Source organism: Phaethon aethereus (genome assembly GCF_964289735.1).
Source record: "Phaethon aethereus genome assembly, chromosome: 4".
Taxonomy (NCBI): Eukaryota; Metazoa; Chordata; class Aves; order Phaethontiformes; family Phaethontidae; genus Phaethon; species Phaethon aethereus.
In genome coordinates, this window is record NC_138578.1 from 38,825,603 (window position 1) to 38,849,333 (window position 23,731).

General features: G+C 39.2%; 2 protein-coding genes across 2 annotated transcripts; one reads left to right on the forward strand and one right to left on the reverse strand.

Annotated features, from left to right (window-relative positions):
• Positions 1-2,641: 2,641 nt before the first annotated feature.
• LOC309404294 (uncharacterized protein C4orf46 homolog) lies at positions 2,642-3,066 on the reverse strand (the record flags this gene model as incomplete). Its single annotated transcript, XM_081998700.1, has 2 exons — positions 2,642-2,797; positions 2,905-3,066. The coding sequence occupies 2 exons, from the start codon at positions 3,064-3,066 to the stop codon at positions 2,642-2,644; spliced, it is 318 nt and encodes a 105-aa protein (XP_081854826.1).
• A 505-nt stretch (positions 3,067-3,571) lies between these two features.
• ETFDH (electron transfer flavoprotein dehydrogenase) lies at positions 3,572-22,900 on the forward strand (the record flags this gene model as incomplete). The annotated part of the gene is made up of 13 exons (XM_081999066.1): positions 3,572-3,605; positions 5,615-5,761; positions 6,588-6,817; positions 7,707-7,788; positions 8,060-8,178; positions 8,490-8,567; positions 11,231-11,377; positions 13,177-13,317; positions 15,275-15,418; positions 19,642-19,810; positions 21,525-21,707; positions 22,220-22,441; positions 22,737-22,900. 13 exons carry the CDS (start codon positions 3,572-3,574, stop codon positions 22,898-22,900), a joined length of 1,860 nt encoding a protein of 619 aa, XP_081855192.1.
• Between the last annotated feature and the right edge of the window lie 831 nt (positions 22,901-23,731).

A 23,731-nucleotide genomic window follows, 5' to 3' on the forward strand; every position in this document is an offset into this window, starting at 1 on the left:
TGGGGGAAAAAGACCTGAATTGTCATTTAAAACATCTCACCCTGAAAGCAGACTGTTTCAAGATCATCTATCTTGGGGGAAAAAAAGGTTATTTTCATAAAACTTTTTTTTTTTTTTAATTCCCCATTTTTTTTTAAGAGTTGATTGGTTTCCTCATTAAGAATTTTTTTTTTCTCCTCAAAATTTCTGACTGGCTCTACTTAGGCTGCATCAGCTCTTAAAAGCTTTAGGGAGCAAGAGCCATAAGAAAAATATTTAAAATTCATAATTAGACCAGTGTGTTATATTTGTCAAAGCCAAACAAGTGAAAACTTTATTCCTTTTAAAAATTTACCAACTATTTCACTCATGTAAAGACAATCCTGAAATTGTAATGATCATTTCTAATTCAGGCAGAACCAGAAGTGTGGGAAAGAAAGAAAGGGCGGGGGTGGGGGGGAGGGGTGTGTAAGTTCTTTTCTCAACTGAGTGTCCCCCAGCTAGAGCTGGTAGAAGTTTTCCCCCTTCAGAAGAGCATCCTTCTCTGGAAAGACTGGACTGAGTATCACAACATCTTGATGCTGCTCTTTTCCTCATGGTTTCTTAATGGGCTGCCATAAATAGCTCACCACAGCTTGCAGACTTCAACAAATTTCAGTCTTAAGATGTCTATCTCTGCACATGGAATAATGTGAGATGGCCAAATAAAAGACTATTGGTCTTAATAGGTGTCATGACACCTACATTTTAATCACCTTGTGCATTACGGATGCATTACGGTTAAAATAATTGACTGGCACAGCCATTCAGCACTTTTGGGGACTTTATTTTACTTCCCTGTGTTACAAGGGTAAAAAAATAAAATTATCCCATCCAAAACAATCCTCTAGAGGCAGTTTCTTTGCTTATACTTACCGAAGAGAACCTTTTCCCTTACAAATTACTACGACTTCCCTAGTTCTTTCAGTACTGTGCTCACAGGCCGACGGCCTAGAAGCCCATAAAGGTAAAAGAAATGCTTCTTTTGCATTGATGATTTGAAGCTTTTTAAAGTGAAGTTAAAAGATACTTCCAATGTTTGCACTTAACTTCTTAACAGCCTAAGAAGTAGAATTTAAAAAAGTGTGAGTCACACTTCAACTGTTTACAGAACTTCAGATTATCTTGAAATTAAAGATTGTTAAGTATCTTGTTTCCACTACTGTATGTTTTATTGAAATAAAAGATTATCTGCTGAACAAAATGACTTCTTTTCCAAGTTGCTTAGCAACATTCTGAGTTGCAGCGTTAAAAACAGCTAAGTGAAATCCTGCCGCGTGGATTGGTGGATTGCCTTTAACTGGGGCAATTACAACTCAATTTAATAGAACTTGTGCACTCTGAGGGGCCAAGCCTTCCCAATGACTGTAACTGCTTTTGACAAGACATGCAAGGATATCTGTCCTTACCACTACTTCTGGTTTTCACTTACATTGATTATGGACATATTCAATACCACCTTTGTTTCTATGAGTAACACAAGAATATTCATTATTTCAGATTTTTTTTTGTAATACCTTTATTGTTTTGATAAGAAGACTACAGTTTGTCTTTTAAAAAGTTCTTCTATCCATAAAAGTAAGGTTGACTAATACATTGTTATACAACCATGTTCTCCTGCAGCCTCCCATTGCATTTCAGCATTACTTCTTTCACATTGTTCTGGTAAAGGTACAGGAGTTTCAGTACAGCTATCTATTACTTATTTTATAGATTAGCGATCTTTCAGACCAAAAGGTTCTGTTAACAGTAGCCTCTAGACCAGCTAACTGCTTCAGGCAAAAGATATAAAATAGGACCAAATACTTAAAAAGCTCTAGTGTGCCTCCTGAGAGATGGGAGGATAGGTTTCACAGGTTCTTTTCTAACGGATGGAAGCTTTCACTTATAGTTCAAAATAATCCATCCTATCAGTAAACAATGTTGTTAAACTTCTACCGTTCAGAGATATATAGTTCATCATAAGGCACTTTATTACAACAAAAGATAGTGTAAAATCGTTTGTAGTAATCAAATATCTTGCAAAAAATCTGCAGTTTTATAGAAATATATTGCAATACTGCTAAAAATAGTAAGGTTTGGGATACAGGGCTTATCATATTATCTAATGCTTGCCATACCATCCCATCTGCAACATGAAGAAAAAGCGTGCATGGAGAAAAACTGAAGTTAGTTCAGCAAGTTTCTTTGGAGTTGGCAGGGTTTCTGTTGGAGAGGGCTCTTAAAAAGGAGGGCTGACAATACCTCCTCGCAGGCCACCACTTCGTCACCAGTAATGAAATCTGGACATACCACACATACTAACTTTGCATCCACATCAGAAAGAAAGGAGAAAAAAAAAAGAATATTTCATGTATGAGATCGCTTGAGCTGCAACAGAAGAGTTTAAAAGTCACAACTGATCCCCTAAACAAAGTTAGCTTGCTCGGTGACTTACAGACAACATCCATACGAGTCATCAAGTATTTCTGAAAGAACTCCGGACTCACGGAGAGCTGCTAAGGGAAGACAAAAACCCCCGTGAACTCCCTAAAAAACGTCGTTTAGAGAAAAACACCCGAGTTCCACTCGGACAGAAGCGGGCAGCTCAGCGAGACCCGGCTGAGCCGCCGCGGGGGCAGGGTCAGCCGCTGGGCTTCAGGGACTCGTACCCCTCCCTCAGCAGGTCCCGCCATGTTCTGAGGAACCGGGCGTTCTCCGAGCACTTGGTGGCGAGCTCCTCCACCTGGGCCGACACGGCCGACGTCGCCTCCAGGATCTTCGCCAGCGAGAAGGCGGCCTGGAGGAACAGCAGAGAGGCTGAGGGTCGCCGACGCCCGGCCGGCCCCCCCAGGCGCCTTCCCTGAAGGGAACCCCCGCCCGATCGCCCGCCGCGCCGGCACTCACATCGCCGATCTGCATCTCCACCTCCTCCAGCAGCTCCCGCGTGTCACCAGCCGGTAGCTCCGGCGGCCGCGACCCCTCGCTCCCGCCCCGGGTCCTCCGGGGCCCTGCACCAGGCGAGCCCCCAGGCACAGCGGCGGAGGACACCGGCCCCGCCTCGGCCATGTCCCGCTCCGCTCACTGGTGCCGCCCCGCCCATCCCGCGCTGAGCCCCGCCCATCCCGCGCTGAGCCCCGCCTCCCGTCCGAGCCCAGGCATCCCGTCATGCAACGGTGAGGGAGTGGTGCGTCACCGCCCTCCAGCGAGGAGCGCGGGTTGGGGCCGCGGGCGTCGCGCTGCATGCCGGGAGCGGTAGTCTTTCCTGCTGCAGCGCCTCGAAGACAGCAGCCTGCCCCGCAGGCGGTTCGACGCACCGCCCTGCTTCCCCCGAGCGTATTGTATTTAAATGTTAGATGAGCGAGTGCGTTCGTACCGGCTCGAGCCCTTGTCCCGCGAGGGAAGCTGGGACGGGTTTTGCCGCTGGGAATTCTGGGAGCTGTAGTCCCGCCAGTGGAAAGGGGAGGGACCGGCACCCCGAGTGCGCAGGCGTGGCGTGGCTAGGGGCTGGCGTGGGGCGTGCGCAGGGCGGTCGCGGGCAGCGGAGGGCGCCGAGGGGGTCGTGGCCGCCGCCATGCTGCTCTCTCGCTGCCCGTCCTCCAGCCGAGGTAACGCGTCGTCTCGCTCCGGGGCGTCTGACCGTCCGGAGGGGACGGGGCTGGGGCGGCCGCCGCTCGGCTGGGCAGGGCCGGCGGCTGGCGCGGCGCGGAAGGAGAGCAAAGGTCGCGGTCGCGGCGCGCCGGAGTGGCCGCTGGGCCGGGAGTAGGGCCGCGGCGGAGGGTCCTGCGGGCGGGGCCGCCGAGCGGCGGTTGGTGTCAGCGGTGGCCCGGCCGTGCCCCCCGCCCCCGCCGCGGCCTCTCTCCGCCTGATGGTGCTTCTGAAGGGGAGGGCAGAGCTGTGCGTGAGCGCTGGCCGAGTCTGACCTGTGTGTTAGTAGCGTCTTTTATTTTTCTGTAACGTCGTGCATAAACGGTGTAAGGTTTATTTGGAGTGATACTAGGTGTTACCCGTTTTAAAGGATAAAATAAAGCAGTTGCATGTGTCCCCTTACTGACGAAATAATCGTAGAGGCAGCATGCTGACAGCAGTTACTAAAGAGCTGCGGGAGAGTAACGTTTCTTTTTGGAGATTGCATGCGATGCTTCGTGCAGACGTTTCACATGACGTTACCGAGGCTGTAAACTCTCGGTAGCGTGGTAGCACGAGTTCAGTTCACTCGCTGGGAAGAATCTGCCTGTGCAGTGTTTGGGCCTCCCTTTGTAATTGTCAGGCGTATTCTGAGCTGAATTTCCCTTCTCTCGCATGTGTGTGAAATAACTGTAGTATGTAATTCATAGTACCATCAGTTCTGCTCAAATAAAAGTATCTCGAAAAATAAGTTAAGGTGTCATGTTTTAATATCTATGTATAGGTGTAGTTGTTGTCATGCTTAAAAAATACACTGCTTGTTCTCAGATCCTGCCTGGTTGCAAGTAAAGGATGATTAAGAGTCATGAGATGGTGTGATAATAGCTTTTAGGTTATGTTAGTTAGGTACAAAATTGCTGTTAAGACACCAACGTAGATAATACTTACTACCTTGCATATAGAGGCTAGTGTCCTGACTGTCACCATGCAGAGTTATAATGGAGGATGTTGGTGCTGACCTTGCCAATCACCGTTCTCAACAAAACATTTCAGTTGTAGGATGTTGGTGATTTTACTTATGTAGTTTTGCAGAAATACTCTACTGCTTCTTCACCCCTGATATTAGGGAAGGGGAATCCTTAAAGGAAGGAAAAATACTTGCCAAGGTGCATTAGTTCTCAGACCTTTTAACTATAACTAGTTTTGGTGCTAACCATACTAATTTTCTGAGTACAGATCGCACATATCTTCATAATTTTTTTTGTGAAAGAGGAAAACTAGAACAAGAATGCAACATGTAGGACTCTGTTCATAAGGGCTGTTATTCTGATCATTTTAAACTTTCATTTGTTACATTTGCTTAAGAAGAAATTTTAATTTGTTCTTGCAACAATTAATGTAATGTATCACAGCAAAGGTAAAGTTTAACTGTATCTACTGTTCCTAGATACAGTTGGCTAAAGTATACTTGGGTTTAAGTCTGAGCTTTTATTGTAGACCATTACATTTAGATGAACTGTCTAGTATCAGTAGCCCAAACTGTGTGTCTCAACATGTGTTGAGATGTCAGAAGGGATGAAATTGCATGTCCTATCTCTGCAGTTGTTTGATCACTTTTAATGAAGTCTACAATAAATCTTTTGAAGTTCAAAATGGAATAGGAACTTAAAATGTGTTTCACCTGTGTACATGCATGTTATCTTACACCAGCTGTCAGAAATGTCTGTCCAAGGTATTGAGTGGTATTTTGTGAAGAATGCTTGAAGGGCAAGCTTTTTACTCTTTTTATTTTGTTTTTCCCCCATATAAAATTATGCAGCGCATTCCTAACTTGAAAATTTAAAAATCTATGTTTATGGTTCCTCATCTTCACATCACCTGATAATCTTGGGGGTGGGGGCTGTTACATTTGTTGTGCCACTTATGTCTCTGAAAAGTCAAAAAATTTGGAAAATTACTGATTTGACAAATTTGTTTCTTGTTTTTGTAGCACGACAGTGCTTTCATGCTATAAAGTTGATAAAGAGAGACTGCCTTCCACCACTGCATATCGCGAGATGTGCATCTACTGCCTCTGTGCCTCGCATAACTACGCATTATACAATTCATCCTCGGGACAAAGACAAACGATGGGAAGGTAAGTGAAAAAATACACTCTTTAAAAGCTTATTCATTTATTTAACTTATTGCTCAGTTTTAAAGACACTGAAATGTGTTGCTGATTTTTTTCTTTTTACAGAAATTCTCTACTCCTAAATATAGTACTAATATTAATTAAATTTTGTGGTTGCTATCTCACAATGGGTGTCGTTAGTGCTATAAAATGGGATCAGATTAAACTTGATCCTAGTTATTTAAAGCAAATATATAAGCAGCTTTTGCTTTAGTGACTATCACAACAAGATTTAATTCTGTCAGGTGTGTATCTGTTGGATTCTTTCAGTTGTTCTTACCATGAGTGTTTGTGAGAAAAGAAGATTAATGTATATGCCTGGACATTCCAGTCTCTACATTCAGCAATTTTAATGGCTTCAATTCCATAAAAGGCACTGATTAATTAGTGTAAAATAAAGTCACATGTTCTGACTAAGGGCCTTTTTTCTTTTCTTTCTGCCTTACCTAGAGTTTCACTGAGTGTCTTTGATACAGCTAGCCGATTGGGCTCTTAAGTTTAACGTCCTAAGGTGATACCTATTTATGGTGTATAGAGATTGAGTATAGGTTTTTATGGTATATCTCCTTACAACTTAAAAAGAGCTAATTTTATACTGGGATGCTAATGTCCTTCTGCACTCTTAAAAGTACTGAAGTGAGGAGTCTATTGAATATTTAGCCTCCTTTTATGCAAAGTAATACTCCTGGGATACCCAGTGGCCAGTATCATAGAGCAAGGTTTAGTGAGAGAGAGGCTGGGTGTAATTAGAGATCGGTTTATATTGTTATCTTTTTTTTTTCTATTAAAGGGGTAAACATGGAAAGATTTGCAGAGGAAGCTGATGTTGTCATTGTTGGAGCAGGCCCTGCGGGTCTTTCTGCAGCTATTCGGCTGAAACAGTTAGCCGCTGAGCATAGCAAAGAAATACGTGTTTGTCTGGTGGAAAAGGCTTCTCAGATTGGTGCGCATACACTGTCTGGTGCTTGTCTTGAGCCAAGGTCCTTACAAGAACTCTTTCCGGACTGGAAGGAGCGGGGGGTATGTATGAGCATATAAACACTGGAATTAATCCCTAGCTTGTAATGAACACCATATCTGACTCATTCTGGTGTGACTTAGTGCCTTGGTACCATTGGTACTTAATACCATTTTAAAATACGTTGATCTAACAAAACAAAAAAAAACAGGTAAATCTTTTTAGCCTGTTTCCTCTAGTTTGACAAAGCTAAACTTTTATGTCTACAGAGATATGCTGTGGCCTTTTCTCTTTTATGTAGCAGTCTTACTGCATATATGCAGTATGTCTGGTGCATCCTGGGATGCACTACACTTAGTGCATTTGTGCGGAATCCAACTCTTGTGCACAAGCAGTAACATGATCAAGTCTTAGCAATGTCAGACTTCTTGTTTCTGTAGAGTAGATCTTCATAGTCTCAGGAAATGGTGCATAGTACACTGATTTTTGTGCAGACATAGTGGTGTAACGAATGCCTGAGAGGCTTTTAGGAGGGAGGACAGCAAGAAATGAACAGCTGCCTGCTGTTCACCTGGGAGCTGCAAGAAATGGGCTGTCAACTAGTTGTTTTGTTTTACTGGGATAAATATGCAAGCTGAGCTGCCTTCTTTAGAAAGGTCTAGAATATTGATGTAGTACAAGCCTGCGCACAAACTATACCAGTGATTTGCCAGGCCCTGTTCCATTTTTTTTTACCTCAGTAGTTGTGTTGATTCTTACCTGGTGAGTGCCTCAGTAGTCATGATAAAGTACTTTACCTTCTCTCTTGTGATACCTTCCTACAGAAGTAGGTATTAAACTTTTACTTGACTGCCAGTTCAATTGTTTTATTTTATTTGTTGTTGCTTTTGTTGGATTGGCTAGAAAAACAGAACTCTCAGTACTGATTCCATGTTCTTTTTTTTTATGTAGGCTCCGCTTAATACTCCTGTAACTGAAGACAAGTTTGGAATTTTAACAAAGAAATCTAGAATTCCAGTGCCAATTCTTCCAGGTAAAGTTTAGTGAGGTGGTAGGGAGTCATGTTTCTCTGTGTCTTTTTCAACTTTTCCATGAATCAGATGATTTTGATTACAGATAGTACAGCAAGCGTATGTAGAACAATGATAGCTTACAGTGATAGGGTCTATGTAGGTGATGGCTGTGATAATGCGTGATGTTACTGTGAAGATAGTAGCTGTAGAAGATATGACACCTGATGTATAAAACTTCTGTTATTTTGCTTAACATTCTATGTTTTGTGTGTGTGCGTCTTTTTTGCCTAGGACTTCCGATGGTTAATCATGGAAATTACATAGTACGTCTGGGCCACTTTGTGAGTTGGCTAGGTGAACAAGCAGAAGCCTTGGGTGTTGAGGTGTATCCAGGCTATGCAGCATCTGAGGTAATAATAACACCAGTATGTATATGAAAAGTGTTTTTGGAACCCCCTTCACTCCACTCCCAATTATTTGTACATTCACAACTTTCCTCTTAACAGAAGCGTATTGTGAAAACTGTGTTTCAGTGTCTAAATTCCCTGGCTCAAATCCAGAAAAGTGCAAGTGGATCATACAGTATGTTAATAAATACGTAATCTTCAAGTTTGACCATTAAAGACGTAGTGCTTAGAAGTTCTGCATTAGAACTTCTAATAAGTGGATTAAAATGACGTGTTATTAAAATGTTTTTCTGTTTGTTTAAATATTTCCAAAGGTTCTTTTTCATGAAGATGGTAGCGTGAAAGGGATAGCAACTAATGATGTAGGCATTCAAAAGGATGGAGCACCCAAAGTAAGTAGCTATCTTCCCCATTGCTAGGGGTCTAATTATGGAAATTGTGATGTATCTGCTTCTACTACTATCAGTAGTCTTGCTGCAGCCTAAGAAAAAGTATAAAATTCAGTACCTGTCTTCCCTATCCGTATATAAAACGGATGGATTATCCGTGAAATTTCTGGTCTCAGTATGTTATAAACTTCTGACATTATAGAAAAAGCCTTTCTTAGAAAGGAGGTTTGTTTGAGGGTGACTTGAAGGCAATATTGTAAGGGTGCTTTGGCATATGTGAAATCAGGAAACAAAGGAAAGGATTCCAGGAACTCCTAGAAAAAAGATGCTAAGGGGAAATAGAAAGCTGTTGTCCAGCTGGTAGCTAGCAACCTGAGTGTGTTTCTGGCTGATCTTACAACTGCAGTCACATTTGCTGACACTCTGTCTACTTTGTTGGGGCAAGGTGCACACTGAATCTTTATACCTTTTTGCTGGTTGGTCACATTTCTGTATCCAGAAGGTGACTCCCTGACCTAAGTGTCAGACTTTAGCTGATTTTTAGTGGAATTCAGAACCTGTGGTGAGCACATGACTTCCCTATGCAGTACGTAGGGAGAATTTGGCATCTCAGAATAACTCAGAATGACTTTCACACAGAATTATCTGGGAACAGAAATTCTGGCTACAAGTGTTTTCTTAATATCTAGTTTCTTTTATAAGGTTTCTTACTAGTAACGTAGAGTTTTGAAGAAGTACTTACTTTCACATAAAAGTGTGGGCTACTTTTCTCATTTAAGGCAGGGGATGAGAAGAAAAGGCTCATTCTTCTTTTAAGAGAATATAGCCAGTGGAGGAGGAATGGGTGTCAGGGAAAAGTAATATATTTTCCTAGTAATATTTAGTTTCTAAATTACAAGACAGACAATATTCCCAAATAATATTGTCTGTTCCCTTAGGGTATAGATACTCTCTCATTTTCCGGTATGTATTTTCTCCAGTAGGAGGCACAAGTAATGCATACAACTTGCTGTGGTAATAATTTTTTTTCAAAATGGGAAGGAACTATGATTTTTTTTTTTTAAAAGCATCCTCAAAACCTAGATTTTTTTTCCCCCCCCCCCCATTTATTCTGGAAGAGTGTGTCTATTAAGTTCTTTAATGTACATAATTCGTGTGCCACTACTGCAAACTTTTTGAATATTCGAGTGTTTTAACTGTCAGGTCAGCTGATAATACCTCCAGCATATAACAGTTCAGGTAAATAAAAGTAGTTTGTATAACCTTCAAGGCAAGAATATCTTCAATGTGTTTGTACAGAGCCTAATCAAATAGACTGTGGTTAATGAATAGAGTTTCACCTTGCAGTCGGCACCAATCAAACAAAAATGCCAGTGGTAAAAATACATAGTAAAAAGTTGCACATTGATCCTTGTGTAGTGGCTGGAGAAGGAGGTTAACTGTGAAATAGAGCTTTGCACATTACAGAAATGCTTCAAATTCATGAATTTCTGATATTTACAATATGGAGTTGTAATTAATTGGTTTGGTTTATATAAATCTACTTCAAATTGGACAGTATATATTTTTAATCTCTAGGTCCCTGTAGTTTTCTTAGTAATTTGTAAGGTTAATTAATTTTCAGGTTGACAATCAGGAATTCAAAGAATATACAAAAAAATTGGCAAAATCTTGTAAAAGGTAATTCCAGACTAGAGGGAACATTTTCATTTGCTAGCCTTTTTCAGAGGTTTCCAACCAGTAAGTTACAAGCAGATTTCACCTGAGAGTCAATTTAAAACCAAAGCAATAAGCTTCTCCTGGATGTATGCTGGCTTACCTTGAGATGGTTTTATTGGGTACTGCTGGATATCTTCATCCAAAACTGTTTTTCAGCCTTAAACTTTCTGTCTCAAATTAAGCTTTTTCCTTTTTTCCCCTGCAAGATTATGTGTATTTAGAATCTTCTATCCTTACATTGCAAACATAATCTAGTAATATTCTCGTCCAGTGTGCTCACATATGGAGGTGACATGCTCATACGTGAGTCTGGTGATTCCCCTTATCTTACTCTCAATCTAATTGTTGGAATTTTTGATGAGAATTTTTTTTATAATGATACTTAATGCTAGTTTAATTTTACTGTATATTTTAACATGTAAGATTGGTATAATATTATAGTAACTTTATTTTGAGGTGATGGGTTCTTTTGGAGGCAGGGGTAATGCAGGTTTTTCTGATCCCGTGTGTCTGTTGACAGAGAGAGAGAGGCTAGAGCCTCTGTCATATGTGTGTGTGAGGGGGAACAATATTTTATTGTGATGTGACTTTGTGAGCAAAAATTGAAGTGTGAAGTTATAGGTTAAGATTCTTTGTTGTGTCAGGGTTTCTTTGCACCATATGAATGAGCAGATGTTCCTCCGATCTGGAAGAGATTCTCTTTCTCAGTAACAAATGGCAATTCACTGTAGTGTTGCTCTACTGGAATCCCCTTACAAGATTTGCCAGGGTTGCATCATGGTTGGGTGGAAAAGAAACCTGGACTAGAACCTACAAACTTGCAATGGTTTGTAGGTTCTGGGCAGCAGCACAAAGTAGTGTAGAATCACTTTATTGTCCTCTAGTTTCCTGCCATGAGTTTGGTGTGGCACAGATCTAACTACTGACGAAATGCTCTACTTTTGCAGCCTACCTTTGAAAGAGGCTTGGAACTCCATGCTAAAGTCACAGTCTTCGCTGAAGGTTGTCATGGCCATCTAGCCAAACAGCTGTACAAAAAATACAATCTAAGGGAGAAATGTCAACCCCAGAGCTATGGCATTGGACTGAAAGAGGTATCACCTGCATAATTTTAACAGTTAAGGAAAATACTGTGAAGTTATAAGGTAGTTTCTGTTTGCTTTCAAGCTAATTTATGTAAGATGTTAGAATGATAGGTTTTGAGTTACACTTTCAGACTTCAGAATCTTTGCTATTCTGAAGCTGATCAGAGAAGACACTCTTGTGTCTCATTCTGTTTCAGCTGCTGCTTCTATATGTGTTATAATTAGAGGTACCTGTGAATCCACTCTGTTAATGTCTTAATTTGATTTCAAATTACATTCATTTGTGAAATCTGTTTTCAGTACCTTTACTAAATGAGAGAGGGATTCATGCTGCCTAATTTTAGGGGATTTTAGTACCTGAGGAGGGAGGAAAGCCTTTCTATGGATTTTCTATATATTCATAAGGAAGAAAAGGGTTGTTCCAGATGATGACTTATGGTCTCTGAAATTATGCTCTCATCTTCTGGATGACCTTTTTTCCCCCAAAAAATTCCCTTCACAGGGCTTATAAAATTGGGATAAGGATCAGGTTTCCTTTTTGAAATATTTTATACTCAGGAAATATGACTCATGAAAAAGAACTGTATTATTTTTAGAATATGTTCCGAGTTTGACTATAACATATTCTTTATTTATTACTTTAAGGATGTGCTTCCAGCTACAAAATATTTGTTAAGTAATTAGTTTACACTTCTGCAGAGAATAACCACTCTGTAAATGTTCCTATGTATGATATAGTCTTAGTTACAACTTCTAATACCTAAATTGTCATTAAAGTAGTGTTTAGCTGCTTTAGAATTCTTTTGCTTCCAGATGAGACTGTGTCTGCTCTTGAAAATAGTACAGTCCAATAGGAATGTATCTGTAAAGTGAAATAGTTGGTACTGATGAGCTGATATCCATACTATGCAAATTTCAGGGTTATTTTTACCTTGGACTTTTTCTGGTCTAGTCCCATGGACTGAGTGCCCTTTCATGACTGGAATGCTTTAGGCTAACCTCTGGACAGTTTAGTTTCATGCAAAAGTAATCCAGTTCATGCCTTCCATGGCTGCTGTACAATGTGAACCAAAGCACAGTAAGTGGGAGGAATCAGGAGTCCCGTTCAACAATGTGTTCCTTAATCTAAGCTGGAACATTAATGTAGATGTGTCCTCCATGCTTGAGCTGATCTAATGGTGCTCAACTGCCCTCTGTCATCAGACTGTAGCTGGCACATAACTCCATGGTGAAGAGATGTTTTGTGAAATGAGCAGAGAATTGAGTCACTAGCAGAAGCATGAAGATGCTTCTGTGAGTTCATCATGGGTCAGACAAGTACTGGAGATGTGTAGGAGAGAGCAGAGAGAGGACAGCCTGTTTGACAGCAAATATTTGGATCGACTCAAACATATTGTTAAGCCTGACCTTGCAAAACTTGTGAAGAAATTGCAGTGATTCATATGAAAAAATAAAGTTTTTAAAGAAAGGAGTCAATTTAAGCATTGCATTCCTTAGCAGAAGTATCTACCAAAGTCACTAACATAAAGGGTCTTGTGTTTGAATGAAAATTTCGGATATAGTGCTGGAGTCTCAGTCACGTTTTCTGACGCACAACATTTCAAGAAAGAAAAGTATTAGGAAATTCTTAAATGGCAATCCAAAACAAGTATTATACTACCTGGTATTTTGCTGTATGAGTTTATGCATCGGTCATAGCAGTAAATTTATTTTCTTCTATGCTTAATTGTGTGTTTCTCTCTTATTGTGTTATTGAAAGGACGTTACTTTGCAATAGAAAGTAATTTTTTTTGTGATCTTCATTTCAGTTATGGACTATTGATGAAAAGAAATGGAAACCAGGAAGAGTAGAACATACTGTAGGCTGGCCTTTAGACAGACATACATATGGAGGATCCTTTCTTTATCACTTAAATGAGCATGAACCTTTAGTTGCTCTTGGATTTGTGGTAAGTGATGTTGTTTTTTTCATGCTTGCTTGTTGTTGTTTGGTCTTCATTTTTATGCAGTTTCTTTTCTTTGTTTTAATGTGAAGATAAAAACACAAGAATAGCAATAGACCAAATTTAGTACTTTCTCAGTCTTAAGTGTGTTTATTCTCTTATTAGGGAAGGTTAATTTGTCATGTTAATCTGTCTTTAATCCAGTGTCTTTTATTAAGAGCAAAATGGAAAACTTACAAATACATTTTTTTGCAAACCAAACAAATTTTGGTAAAGCCAAAACCAGACTGTTAATCAAAACTGTGCTTGCAAATTTTTGCAAGTTAAGGAAATACCTAAATCACGTGCACTTTGTACAATTCAGTTTCCTCATTCGTGTGTCAACCTTGAGTGCCTATGCACTTCATGAGAGAAGTGTATGAAGTGGAAGCACTCTGCAGTTCCACAAGCAGCATCCCTTCCATTTCTGAGATCTTCAGTTTGTTCTTATCATTCTTCACCCCCATTCGACTTGCCCTCTTTTTCAACTGTCTTTCTGAGTTGGACAGGCAGCTTCTTCCTGCCTTTATCAGAAGCATTGAGATCACTAGAGAGACTGTCATTCTGCCAGCCAGTGATGCAAGGAGCAATGGTAGGAAATGTTTTTCTAGCACCTACTGTCCTAAACGAAGCATGCACTGTTTATCCTGTGCACATGCTTTACACACAGAAGTTGTAAGAGTCAGGGACACGATCTGGACTTAGCAGCATAGGATTGCGGTGACCCTTTGGTCTCCTATATTTCAGAAGGATTGCAGAGTGTGTGTGTAAGCTGTATTTTTGTCTGTTTTTCTAAGAAACATTGAAAAAACTTGTTAGCTTTTCTCAGACTTCTGCTGTGCAGATTTCCAGTATTAGAATTAGTAAGTATGGACAGTAGACATTCAAATTTTGTTTGTTTTTAGAAGGGTAGAGAGCTTTGATTCTTACAGAGAATGGTAATCAGTAATGTTCATATTATCTCCAGTTCAGATAGGAGAAAATCAACTTTTGTGTGAACATAGAAGCATTTTTTTGTCTTTGAACTTTACACCTATGCCAGTCTGAGCTGATTCTTGTAGTAGGATTATCTTGCACTTATTTTGAATATTGTTCATTAGCTTTATCTAGGAAGGAAAGTAAATGCAAGCAGTGCTGTAAAAGCAGTGAGCTGCCAGAGAAATCAAGGTACTGTTTGTTGCTGACTCATGATGTATTTTATTATTTGTCTGAAATAAAACTTACAGGAACCAGAAATAATCCCTTTCTCAAAAGAGAAAATTTGGCGACATAAGTTCTTTTGGGAGCATATTAAAGATGGGAAATGCAGAGTGTATCTTTGAGCAAATTCTCAAATGCATGAGATAAGAATCCTAGGCATTCAGCCAATGGGCAATGTCTTTTTTCCCCCATTTTTTGCTTTCGTCATTGCTCCCCTGTGCTTTATTACAATGTCTCACCTAATTGGAAATGATAACTGACTCCGCTAAATGATGTGAAGAACTGTTTAAAATACATGAGCACAACGACATAACTAGAAATAATTGTTTACCTCTTCTTCCAGCTTTTCTAGAGCAGAAGGGTTTTGAAACACAAATTTAAAATAAGTTATCTTGCTTATCCTCCATGCTTAATTTAATTTCACTTTTTTATTTCAAAGACAGATGGAAGGTGATTACAATGCAATCACATATTATCCATGCTTCAGGTTTCAGGTAGGGCAGAGAACAATCTTATAGCAGCAAATTCTCAGATTTGCTTCTGCTATACTGTTAATAAAATGTATTTTTGGCAGTAGTTTCTCCAAGTAGAAAGATCCTGAGGTTGACTTAGTATAAAATAGATTTAAAGAGTGGATGTGGTAATATGTGATTGTTTTCTTTTCAAACTTTTGACATTTCATACCTTATTTTCATTAATGTTACACTTTTTTTTTTTTTTAAAGGTTGGTTTAGATTATCAAAATCCCTATTTGAATCCATTTAGGGAGTTTCAGAGGTGGAAGCACCATCCTAGTGTACAGCCTACTTTGGAGGGTGGAACAAGGATTGCCTATGGTGCCAGAGCGTTGAATGAAGGTGGTTTCCAGGTAACTTTTTCGTGAAGTTTTTTACTTTGAGTTCTCTATAGCCATGTTTTTAGTGCTGTAGATTCAGGTTGTGTGCTGTTGGGAAACAACTGAACTATTACAAAGATGAATAAGGCCCAAAGTTTTGCTGGACAGAAAAGCCTTATTATCTTGCTGGATACTGGCTGCTGAGATTTGCTATACTTAGTTTCTGTCATACTAAAAATCTTCTGACGTAGTCATTTTACTTTCTAAATGAAATATGAAGTAGAGTTTATATTGCAATCAAATGTGTTCAGCAGCAAAGAAGCTACAGGTAATTCTTTCTTCTGCCTGGAACCATGCGGAAGAGAGGGTAGCACCACTCTGTGTGGTTTGGGGTGGGGGGCAAATTACTTGTTTATCCTAGCAGAGTGAACTTCTTTCCAGTGCTTGACCCTCAAGTCAGTGATGGTACTGAAAGTGTTATGTAGCTTGGCAGATAAATGTTTTCACCTCCTCAGGTACAGATACCTTAGGCATCTTTCATGCTCAACTTTGAATTTCTTTTTTCTTGGGAGATAGAATACCTTGTTTGTTTTGTTTCCTTAAGGAGTCTAAAAGGTTAAATTTAAAAAAATGTATTTCTAAATATGTAAATTCTATATATTTTAATATAAATAAATATATGATTATTATATATTGTTTATATATTAAAATATATATAAATTAATATATAAAATTATATATTGATATATAGATATAAATATAAAAATATATAAATATAAACCTTCATCAAAACTTAAGCTCAGTTGAAAGAGTTGGAACAACTTGCAGGAGAAATAGTCTAGAATTTATATTTAACAGCTAAAGTCCTTTCAACCTGTTAGCTTCTCATGTAGGAATCTTGAAACACATGACATGGTTGTATGTCCTGGACTCCCAGATCCACTTTCTAAATGCTCCTTTCAGTTTGGAACTTAAAACTAGCCTGAGTGTTCATGATCTGCAGCCTGTGTGTGAGACCGTTCCGCTCTGCTCGCTGACTACTTTGTCTGTCTTTTTTGAACCTCCTCTTCAGTATAAAATGTGGCTTTGTGCAGCTTTTGCCATACAAGTAGAATTTCAGTAGCATCTTTCAGAGTTAGGCTTTGACACCAGTGTGCTTGCCTGGGACTGAGTCATGTGTGTTCATGAAGCGATTTCTTGATTAAACATGTGATACACATTTAAGGAGTCAGCAGGTTAATTACTTTGTCCACTCTCAAGTGGAAATACGTCAGCATGTTGTAACACGACTGCGTTACTAGCTTATTTCAGAAACCATTGTCAGTCCATTATTAACACAGATAAGATACAAAATGCCAAGATGTTTTAATCTAGACTTTTATGCAAGAGGAGCTTCTCTTCCCACCTGGTGTCTCTATCAGAGATAGTCATTACTGAATTTCTGGCTTTGAAGAAGTAGCCAGATTGTGACTTCAGTTGCATACTCCTCATACTACTTGAAACATATGGCTGAAAGAACATGGTATTTTTTAAGTCACTTTTAGCACAAGCAATGTCTGTGTTATACAGACAGTAGGTCTACAGCTCTTGCACATCTCTGCCTAATCTTTGGACGACTTCTTTGCTGGACTTAAAACAATATGTCACTTACTTTGCACTGTTCCCAATATAAAAGCAGCGGTTTTGTTAGTTTTGTGTTTGTTTTTACTTCCTGTAGATAGAATTGTCTAGTTAATCATGAAGTCACACTTTTAAATGGCTTTTTTTAATACATGCTTTCAGTAAAAAAAGCTTTTTTGATGAGTCACTTAGGAAGATTTTTAAGATTAGCTCTTCTGCATGTTGTTGCTTTGATTAATAACTGTAGCAGTCTGACTCATTTGCATCACTGGAGTACAGGAATATTTTCTTATGTAAGTTGTTCTGTAGCTCCAGTTTTCATTTTGGTGATAGTATTGCATCAAAAGGTGTATAAAATTGCCATCAATCTCAATTTTTTTGTCTGTTATAGATAACCTTATGACCGTGTCCTTTAGTCTTTAACATACAGTGGTGCGAAGTTGGTGTGCATGAGAGAGCGAGCGTGCTCTTGGACGTTTTCCTGATTTTGTAGCTTGGGGGGATATGTGAAGGGAGGGGCAGAGTTAAATAGACTACATGTACAAAGCTCTTATTTAGTTTATTAAAATTGCACAATCAAGCACTTAAAATGAAGAAATTCCCATGCAACCTCTGTTTTGTCTCTATTTTATCAAAAACTTTGAAAAGATTTAAGAATGTTGTGGAAAAAACAAAAGGTGTTGTTGTTGAGCAATGTGCATTATGAATATCAGGGGGGAAAAAACCCTTCATATTGATGACCCATGCAAGTGTCAAACATTAGACTCGCTTACTTAACAGATTTTTCAGCCCTGAGCTGAGCTAAGGGGAGGAGAATACGGGGTTCCCTGTCTGCTGGTGGGGGGAGGACTTTGCAGGGAGCAGGAGTCTCCCCTTCTTCCCTCCTCCAAACCAGCCTTGTTTTGCCTCTTTGCTGCCAAGAGAATGGTGGCTTCTTCAAGTACTCAAGGTTAAAAGGATTTCAGTCTACATCTCAGGGGCAGGGAGAGCTTGTGCCATACTGGCATGATGTTCTCCTTCAGCTGGCTGTGAAAACAAGCACCGAGTGCCATAGTACTAACAGTGAGAATTACTAACAAAACTGCAGTACCCATAACCTTTTGTGTGATGTGACTAATCTTTACTCTCACTTATACTTTGACTGTGTGTTGGTCACTATGTACCTATTAAGTGAAACAGTTGTTGCAGAAGAAAAGCACTTGATTACCATCTTCTTGTATAATTCAGGGTCAGTCAAGAAACTTTTCTATGCTTATGTCAGTGCTGCATCATTGCATCCTAATAGATGTGATTTCAGCCAAAGGTCTTGTGAAAAGAGAGGACATCCTACATACTTAATTCCTTTGAAATACTGTTACGTAGCTGAATTTATGACTTCTTGTCACTGAAAAGTAAGTTAAAAGTTGTAGCTGTGCTTTCAGCCTAAATTACTTTTCCTACAAACCAAGTCACTAAGTCTGTGGTTAAATAAATTGCCTGAAACACAGGGGAAATGCTGTGTAGTACAACTTTTTCTAGTGACTACTATATGCATATTCAAAAATAACCAGCCCTGGGTGAATAGTAAACAGATTAACAATTGAACAAACAGAAGAAACAAAAAGTTTGTATCTCTTGGAATTGAAGATAATCTGAAACATTTTTTGGACATTTGTCATGAAATAAAACCACTTGGTTTGGGGTCAAATTATTTAGGCTATTAAAAAATGAATTCTTTTAGGCAACTTTAATAAAAGCGGATGATAGATTCACAAGCACTGCTCAGTTCTAAAGACTTTCAGGGGAAAGCTATGTTCATAACTTACCTTCAACAATTTCAGACCTAGGATTTGATCACAGCTTTCTGCTCAAAGTGCTTCAGTCAATCCATGTTTTGAAGCTGTTCCCTGTCTAAAATCTTAATCTCATTGGATGAGGGTGAGAATAACTATCCTGATAGTTGAAGTATTCCTTAGTTAGTATAGGTGTATAACATAGTATATTAATACTATAGACCTGATGTTTGCAAATCATCTGGCTGTCTTAAGTTTGTGAGTTGACTGTACTTAATGACATTATGCTTCTTACAGGAGTAAGGCAATGATTTTGCACCAAAAACATATTTGGCTGTTGAGCAACTTCCAAAACCAGTGGGACCTGGGCCAGGACATGGAGGGCACTGTGCAGTTTCATAGGAAAGATTTGTGGAAAAAAAGGACTGAGAAATAAAGTGGGAGATGAGATGCATACAGCTTACTGTGTGGAAAACGGGAACACAAATGTCTCTTCTTTTTTTTTTTTTTTTTTTTTTTTTTTAAGGAATTCACTTAAACTTGAAGGAGGAAAATGGTATTCGTGGGTGACATTAGCACAGTCTTGTTGCAGATAAAGCAACTGGAGAGAGGATATAAGGAAAATGTTGTCCTGTCATCATTTTATACTCAGCCTCAGTACAATGTCTGTGTTCTTATTTGCTTACTATGCCAAAGTTCATTGACTAAGTGGAGTGACTGGTGTATTTTTAGATGGTGCACATGCAAGTCTAAAAATGTAAAGGACGCTCAAGCCTCATGCCAGTTTCATGTCCAAAATGTTATTTTCACTTTAAAAAACAAGAACAGACAAACAAACCACCTTTCTTTCTGTTTCTTCTTCAGTCAATACCCAAACTCACCTTCCCAGGTGGATTATTAATTGGTTGCAGTCCTGGACTCATGAATGTCCCTAAGATCAAAGGGACACACACCGCGATGAAAAGTGGCATGTTGGCTTCAGAAGCCATCTTTAGCCAGTTAATCAATGAAAATCTCCAATCAAAGACAATAGGTAAGATCACATGATTTGTGATTACATTGTGTTCAGTTAGAATCATCTACAGGATGTCTAAAGGAATTAGTTGGAAATGCAAACGAATCATGAAATGAGTGTGGCGGATTAAAAAGATAATCTGTTGTTTATTTACTAGTTATACTGTCAAATGCTTTAAGAAAGAAAGAAATTAATAATGTTTTGCTTAGTTATTCTTAAGTATTGATCCTATTGCTAGAACAAGGCTATGCCTCTAAGGAGCATCTGAAAAGTAAGCTTATGCTTCCTCTATAAATAAGCAAGAATAGTATATATTTCGTTTCTACAAATATGTTAAAAATTAGCACTTTATGATTCAAAAAGAAGTTACTGGAAGACTGCAGAATCAGCGAGGAAAAAAATTAGAGGGACAGAGTAAATTACGCAAACAGGGTGAGATTTTTCAAGTTTGCTCTTCACTGTTAATTGTTAGGAAGCTTTTTTCCTGCAGTCCTCTTTTTCTGTCTTTAATTTTATAGTCCTCTCAGTTTGAGACTACATGTATTTCCTGTTATATGTAATGCAAGCATATTGAAGTAATCGCCACATTGTAGTGATTTATTTAAGCCTTGGTTGTTCCCTTAAACCTGTTAACAAAGACTGTGCAGAGGGAACCCAATCAGGATTTCAGTCATTCTGGAGATGGACACTATACCCAGGTGCCACATGATGATTATTTTAGAAATCTCTCCCCTGTAGTGCTGGATTCAGTCCTAGTGAGCTCTGTCCAGCTGGAGCATGCAATACATGTTGTTACAGAGGGTATGCTGAACAATTAAAACTTCAACTAGTATAACAGGTTAAAATGCTTAGAACCCATCTGGAGCAATAAATGCTCTTACTGGGTAGTGTGCCACTCTTGTTTGATTACAGACAGGTTTTATATGCTGTTTCCAGTTTTGTCAAGACAGTAGAATATTACAGCCCGCTTTCTTCTCTCTGCATGGATAACAAGCTTTGTTCAGAGCCTGATGTGAGACAGCAAATATGGACTGAAGCATGTTTTCATGTATAGACAAGGCGTAAAACTTACTATGTAGAACATCTATTCCTATACAGTAGAAATGGCGAATAGTAAAGGGGAAGCTCTCAGAAAATTTTTCATTTGAAGAAATTTTTTTTTGCTAAGATAGTTCCTTGGCTTTAACTACACTGCAGGACTTGTCATGTGACAAGTGTGCAGTGTCTACTATTTGTAAAGAATACAATCAAAGAGTTTAAATCAAAAGTTTGTAGTCAAATATAGCTCATAAATAGGAATATTTGTGGTTGCATAACTTGTAAAGAAAAAGCTTTCGAACTTAACATTAAAAGTTGTTCTTGGATCTGGTTCTTGGATTACAGGTAAACTCTCCCGGTCAATTCTTAGTAAGTGATTCCCCGCAGAGGTGCCAGTATAGCCACCTGGCTGGTTATCTTTATATTTTGCTGAGGCCTGAGGCAATTTAATGCTGCTTGTGGGTCATCTAATAGAGGCTACAAAGGAGCAGTAGATATCTGTTGGTAACTGCCAACAAAACAGATCTCTTCAAGAAGCTGAAATATGTTGTCTAGTATATTCCTAGCTTACTATTCCAAAACCCTCATTTTGCTGCCTTTGTTACTAACAATTGCCTTTATTCAGCAATTATTTTTTATTTCAAGGATAGTCTTTATGTACTGTAGGTACCTAACAAGTAATGTACTGCCTTAGGACTTGATGTGCAAGAATATGAAGAGAACCTGAAAAAGTCCTGGGTCTGGAAAGAGCTGTATGCGGTTAGAAACATCCGGCCATCCTGCCATAGCATACTTGGTGTGTATGGAGGAATGATTTACACAGGTATATTTTATTGGCTGCTGAGAGGAATGGAACCATGGACATTAAAACATCCAGGTAATTTTATTATCTCTTGAAAGAAGATACTAAATGTGTATGTCAGTCTCTTCTGGTGTTAGTTGAAGCTAGAGCACACCTGGTCATGTGGTGAGGCCTTAAAAGTGTAGAAAAGAAATCGATGATAAGGCATTGAAGCAGACTTTGTTATATGTAGATGCCCCACCCCTGGAAGTGTTCAAGTTGAGGTTGGACGGGGCTCTGAGCAACCTGATCTAGTTGAAGATGTCCCTGCTCACTGCAGGCCGGTTGGCCTAGATGATCTTAAAAGGTCCCTTCCAACACAAACTATTCTATGATTCTGTGATTCTGTATTACCTAGCATATAATGTAAATGAAGGCATGAAAACACTGTTCTACTTGGCATAGTTTTTTGTCTCATGGAAGAGGCTACCTTTTATGAAATACTTCATTCTGACGATAAGGGAAGTTAAAATAGCTTAAGTTGTTCTTGAGTAACTGCAAATTACAGTCATTCTGTACTGAAACTTATTTATTAAAAATATATTTAGGACCAGATTTTGCTCAGCTCAAGCCAGCCAAAGATTGCACGCCTATTGAATACCCAAAGCCTGATGGAAAAATCAGTTTTGATCTCCTGTCATCTGTGGCTTTAAGTGGTACAAACCATGAACATGACCAGCCTGCTCATTTAACTCTCAAAGATGACAGCATCCCTGTGAGCAGGAACCTGGCTGTATTCGATGGACCGGAACAAAGGTTCTGTCCAGCAGGTAGGTCATAAAAATGTGTATCTGAGCTGTTTTTGCAAGATGAAAGACTAAGTACTTCAGGAAAAGTCCACCTGGCCTACAACTTACTTCAAGCATTTTATCCAAACCTCCTCCTAGAAGAGAGTTCAAGTGCAGGTCTTAAAATATGTTAACAAAGTAATTAGTAACTATGGAAGGCAGCAGTTGAATCAGGCTAGTAATACACTTCCCTCATTACGCTTGCTAGTAAGTAGCAGAGCGTGCGTGTGGGGCAAAACTGTTCAGTGAAGTGATAGCTCTCTTTTGCTCTTTGCAGGAGTTTATGAATATATTCCTCTGGAAACAGGAGAAGGATCAAGGCTGCAGATAAATGCTCAGAACTGTGTCCACTGCAAAACATGTGATATCAAAGACCCAAGTCAGAACATTAACTGGGTAGTGCCTGAAGGTGGAGGGGGACCAGCTTATAATGGGATGTAAACTGATGGGAAATCTATTCAGTGACTTCTGACCACCAACAACTAAGTTGGACTATTCTATGCTGCAGTGTAATTGAAGTACAGCATTGACCTGAATGTTAAAGGGTTTGAGACTAATGTGCCATTCTGAATTTTAGGTGTGACTGTTGCATTAAATGGAAAGTCGGTGCCTTCCGGTTAAACCCTAGCCTTATTTAAATAGGACTTCTTTACAGGAGTTGTGTGGCAGGCAGAAGAAGGTTCTTCTCAGGACTGACAAAGGAGCTTTGGATCTTGGATTTATTGCTGAAGTTCAGTGGTAGCAGGAGCCATATCCAGAATCATGGGTAGGGTGGAAGAATTTAGTACCCACCCTTAAAACAAAAGTGTTTTCTCTCTCTATCTGGAGTGATTTACTATACGTAATTCCACCTTGCAGTAGGGAAAAATACATCAGTCTAGAAAATTGTTACTGCTCTTAAGTGTTACACATTTTGTATCAAATTTACAGTTAGATTTTTTTTCCTGATGATAACAGGGAGCCTATGTGCAATACAACTTGTAAAGCAGTTTAAAAGAAAAAGTGTAATACTTGCACCTTCACTGTATGTCTACCAGCATCTATCTTCCTTATGAGAAATCAGGCCTGGTCTAATAAAAACTCTTAATAGAAACTCTCTAAATTGTCTTGGTGTGAAACCAAGCTTCTGAGGAAGTGTTGTTTAAGCTGCAAGAAACATAACCACTACTGCTTTACACATTAGAAACACACCCAAGTCACAAAACACAAGTTTTTACAGCTTAAAAAAAGAAAACCATTTCACCTTTGAACCATTTATTATTAGACTTTTCA